We start from the raw sequence: 4,635 nt of genomic DNA, 5'->3' as shown, positions 1-4,635 counted from the left end.
AAGGGCTTTATAAAAGCCATATACATGGGCATGGATCTCATCCGGGTGTTGAAGGAGGGAGTCTTCGTCCGAGAGGAGGGGGATCGTGTTGCAGCGGCTAGGCCATATTAGCGTCGCCCTTAAGGATCCATCGTTGGGTACCCCGTTGGCGCCAATACGCCTGCTCATCCGTGTAGATGACCGCAAGCTTATCCTCGAGGTCGTAGCGAATAAGCCACTCGTCTGGGGAAATACCAGAAGTGTAAGATCGGAGGTCAAGGGCCTGGATGGCGACCAAGATGGCTTTCTTACGATCGCGCACTACCCGGCCCAGGTTCGCGCCCCAGCCCTTCATAAACTGACGGGCGCGTTTAGCGCCAGAAGTGGAGGGTGTCAATCGTCGAGAAGGGTCGAGGGGCGGCGGCGTGGGCCTCAACCCAGCGGCTATTGACGGCCTCAACGAAGTCGAGCTGGTTAAGCCAGAAATCCTCAAACCGGAACCGAGGAGGTTGAGGAGGGCGGTCGTTCTCGGAAGAGAGGAGCAGGGGAACATGGTCAGACCCGATCCGGGTAATCGCGCGAAGCGACGCTAGGGGGCATCGCAGTTCCCATTCCGGGGAGATCAGGACTTGGTCCAAGACGGAGCGAGTCGGGTCTGCCTGACGGTTGGTCCAGGTAAATCTGGCACCAACCCTATCTAGTTCACGGAGGCCTAAGTCCGCGATACATTCGTTGAACATCTGCATCAGAGGGTAGTTGATCATGTCATGATAGGGTATTCGAGAGCCTCCTAACATTGACACAACTGATCACGACCAATGGACTACAGCAAGGCGACTGAACGACAACACCAACCACCTCTTCAACTACGCGTGAGTACAAGACCATGACCATTATGGGCAACAATGATGTTGCCACTTGCCAGGATTGTGACCGTTTGCAGTCACTCCGATCAACACAGCCTCTTGTTTAGATTGAGATTATGCTTTCATGCTTATGCTAGTGAGAAAGACATGCTAGACTTTCCTTCGGCTTGCTGAATGTATAGTTTGCCTTTCAGCAAAAAGAAAAAGGAAAAAATGGTATAGTTTGCCTCTTATGACAGATTCCATAAGCAATATGCATGCCTTGTTGTTTCCTTAGATTAAACTAAGAGTATGGCTAGATCTCAGTCGATTGAGATTTAAACAAGTCTCAGTCAAGTGACATAATATGCAAGAGAGAAAAGGAAACAACTGGAAATAAATTTTTACACGGATCTTGATGTATCATCTATAGGACTTAACGAAGTCTCTGTCGACTGAGACTTAGCAAAACGGTTAAACTAATTCGAGTGTTGCTGATTACTTCAACAGGTTCATGCTTAATTATTTCAATATTTTAAAAATGCTTTATTATGTGTTCTTTTTCTCGGGGGAAAAGGGTTTCCATTACTCATCCATAGTCAGATCCAACTCACAGTTTTACAACACCATCCGGGCCAGACCGCATGGGGTTGTAAAATCAACAATCAGAATCATTTAATATCAACGAGGAATTGGAGGCGATGTACAATGTTCGGTTGTATGTGAACTGTGGCGAATAAACTCGATTCGGTTTAGATTGTGCTTTGGCATGGTGACGAGTCAAATTATGTTATCGTATGGTTGCCACGCTTTCAGTCTATATATTCTGAAACACACAAATAAATATTATACTCCCTTCGTCCCAAAATAAGTGACTCAAAAATGACTCAACTTTGTACTAACTTTAGTACAAAGTTGACTCACTTTTGAGTCACTTATTTTGGGACGGAGGGAGTACTTGTTTGTTACTCCATTACACTAGTGTCAGAAACACTCTTATATTATGGGGCTGAGGGAGTAGCAATTTAAGAAAATATTCTGGGAAGGCACGAACCACCGACTAGTCTAAAACACCTAATCCTGGCAGATTATCATAATCGAAGCAAAGCCAAACGATAACAAATTTCGTATATATAAATGTGGTGATGCAAAGGAAATTATCATGAAGTTGTATCAGACTACATAATAATTGAGATAAAGCAACAAGGAAACTTGTGGGGGAAAAGGACAATAGTATTAGAAAGTCAAAACAACTGCTAATATTGTTAGAATTTGATTTAGCTCTCTCTAAAGACAAAGAAAAACATGTTTGTATGTTTGCCAAGTCTGTTTTAATGTAAAAAAAAAACAGGGAAAACATCAAAGGACATGATGACAACAGCCATTCCTTACACTGGAAATACCAGAGTTACACTTATTCACTATGCATAATATAGCAGTAGAGTAGCAGAAGAACCCTGACAAAAAATTGCAGAACAAGCACAACACCACTGTAAGTAGCAAATCATACTGCATGATTCACTGGACATTCATTACAAAAAAAAAAACAGAACAAAACCACTGAGCACTAGCAGTTTAAGCTCAACAAAACTGTTGCTTAGGATAGACAAATAGTACATCAACTAGACATTAAATGGAGCCGTTTCCACATCATATTATAGGGAACTTATCTAGCTATATTAATATCACTGAGATGCTATCTCCTGAAAAAAGGAACACTGCATACTCAGGTGTGATCAGCAGCCGGATTATACACCATGCTTCACATTAGTGCACCAGCGCCGCATTTCAGTAGCAGGCTACGCATCTTGAGCTACTGGTGTGTATCAGCAAGCTAGCAGAGTCAACCTAGCTATCAGGTTCTATTAGCACGGACCCTCAGAACTTCCAAGTCCATGTCGTCAGGGTCAGTTGCCTGGATCTCAAAGTGCACCCCGTCGAGCTCGTGGCGGAATTGATTCCTGGACACAGCATATATGGTCTTTGCACGGATGCGAGAATCATCGGGAGACCTGAAAAGAAAGAGAACAGCTGTAATATTGTTATCTTCTTAGGAATTAGCAGCAGCTACTTTTGACAACTGACAAGAATACCCTACAAAAATTGAAACAGAAAACCAGGTATTCAGTACCATGAATGGAAAATCCATGGATAGTCATGCAGTGCAAGTGATGTGTATCCCACATGGACACTTCATCAAATTTTAAAAACGCTATCCCATGAAATCTACAATTTAATTAATATCTTACCAAATATCAACGTGCAACTAATACATCTTACCTAATATAACGTGCAACTAATATCCTACCTAATATACACGTGCATTGCACATACACGATTACTAGTGAACTGTGTACACAAACATTCTTGTCTAAAAAACATTCTAACCACTGATAACTGAAAAGGATTGTCAAGTGCACTGCCGTCAGCTAGCCCCATTGTTACTGAATTGCACTTTTGTATTCGTCCCTTTGCTGTTATCTTTGCGAGGTTACATGGAAAAATAAAATGTTTCCTTTGTAGGATATATTAGAGAATTAAGTTGGCCGTTGGGTTAGCTTGAAACATAATGCTTATTGGACAGAGTATCATGTAACGCGTATGAACATCCTAACCAGTAACCACCGAAAGCTGAAAGGACTGTACAATGACTGGGGTTAGCCACCCCCAGTTTTACTGAAGCTGTGCTTCTGTATCCACCCCTTCGCTGTTTAAGTGTTTAACACAGCAATAAATCTTTTTGGAGAATTATCATAGCAATAAATTATTTTCCACAATTAACACAACCATAAATCCTTTTGAACAATTATCATAGCAAATAAATAAATATATCTAGACAGAATCTTCAACTCTGTAACCAAACTGAATTCAGTCACAGGTGACAAGAAACAGGGGGCAAGAAAGACAAGGCTAACCAGGAGATGAAGAAAATCTTGCTCTTGCGGCAGTTGTCGTCGCTGACGAAATCCAGGTCGTAGACGGCGTAGCGGCAGTCGTCCACAGGCAGCGAGGCCGTGAAGTCGTCATAGCTCTCCCCGGGCGCACCGGTCTTCTCGACCACGACCTCCTCCGTGCTGTCGTCGATCTTGAATATCACGTACCGGTGCACCTTCCTCCTCTTCAGCTCCATGAACGCGCTCTTGCTCCGCTCCGGCACGTCAATCCACGCCGGCGAGTTCCCACCCTACACAAACAACCGGCCAGCTCCCCCGTCAGCCACAGAACAACAGACATTCCCGCTCGCTCGGTTGCCAAGATCGGCGAAAAAGAAAGGAGAAAACAACAACCATGAGCGTAAACCCAAGAAACTCCATGGTGCTGTTGCAATTGCCGCCGAGGAAGCCCGGCGGAGGGGTTAAAAGGGGAGGGGGGGACAGGGGGTGGGGGTGGGAACTCACCAGGCACGGCCACGCCAAGGCCGCCGCCGCCGCCAGCGCCATGTGCTCTCGCTCGCCAAGATCCTGGTCTCGCGGCGGGGTGGTGCTGGTCGATCCGAGGGAGGCGGGCGGGCCGAGGGATCGATCCCACGGGCGGTGGAGGAGATTGGGTTGAGGTGGGATTAGTTTAGTTTTCCGATGGGAGGCGGGATCGAGAAAGCGTATTGATGATGGGATCATGGGATTCGTGCGCGGCGCCCCGCCGCGTCCAGTTGAAATCGGCACCTTCAACCTAGATTTGGGCCATCAAACAGGCCCAGTCTGTGAACCAAATAGTAGTCTCTCTCCTATAGACGGCCCTGCTAATAAGGAGAGCCCGGCCCAATAGAAAGATTATTTTCTTCCAAAAGTGGTTTCGAAGCGCGAGCTCTATG

The 4,635-nt window shown here is 45.5% G+C and overlaps 1 protein-coding gene across 2 annotated transcripts; it reads right to left on the bottom strand.

The window, feature by feature from the left end:
* Positions 1 to 2,319: 2,319 nt before the first annotated feature.
* LOC119305467 (actin-depolymerizing factor 10) lies at positions 2,320 to 4,435 on the bottom strand. 2 transcript variants are annotated; one of them, XM_037581979.1, is made up of 3 exons: positions 4,223 to 4,435; positions 3,740 to 4,008; positions 2,320 to 2,836 (listed from the first exon to the last, which is right to left on the bottom strand). In XM_037581979.1, the coding sequence occupies exons 1-3, from the start codon at positions 4,262 to 4,264 to the stop codon at positions 2,680 to 2,682; spliced, it is 468 nt and encodes a 155-aa protein (XP_037437876.1). In that variant the 5' UTR covers positions 4,265 to 4,435; the 3' UTR covers positions 2,320 to 2,679. The 2 variants fall into 2 exon arrangements, with proteins under 2 accessions (XP_037437876.1, XP_037437885.1); XM_037581988.1 differs by lacking the exon at positions 4,223 to 4,435 and adding an exon at positions 4,112 to 4,190.
* Between the last annotated feature and the right edge of the window lie 200 nt (positions 4,436 to 4,635).

Source organism: Triticum dicoccoides, chromosome 1B (genome assembly GCF_002162155.2).
Source record: "Triticum dicoccoides isolate Atlit2015 ecotype Zavitan chromosome 1B, WEW_v2.0, whole genome shotgun sequence".
NCBI classification, from domain to species: Eukaryota; Viridiplantae; Streptophyta; class Magnoliopsida; order Poales; family Poaceae; genus Triticum; species Triticum dicoccoides.
Note: the sequence above shows the minus strand (reverse complement) of the source record. Positions and strands in the feature narration are given on the sequence as shown.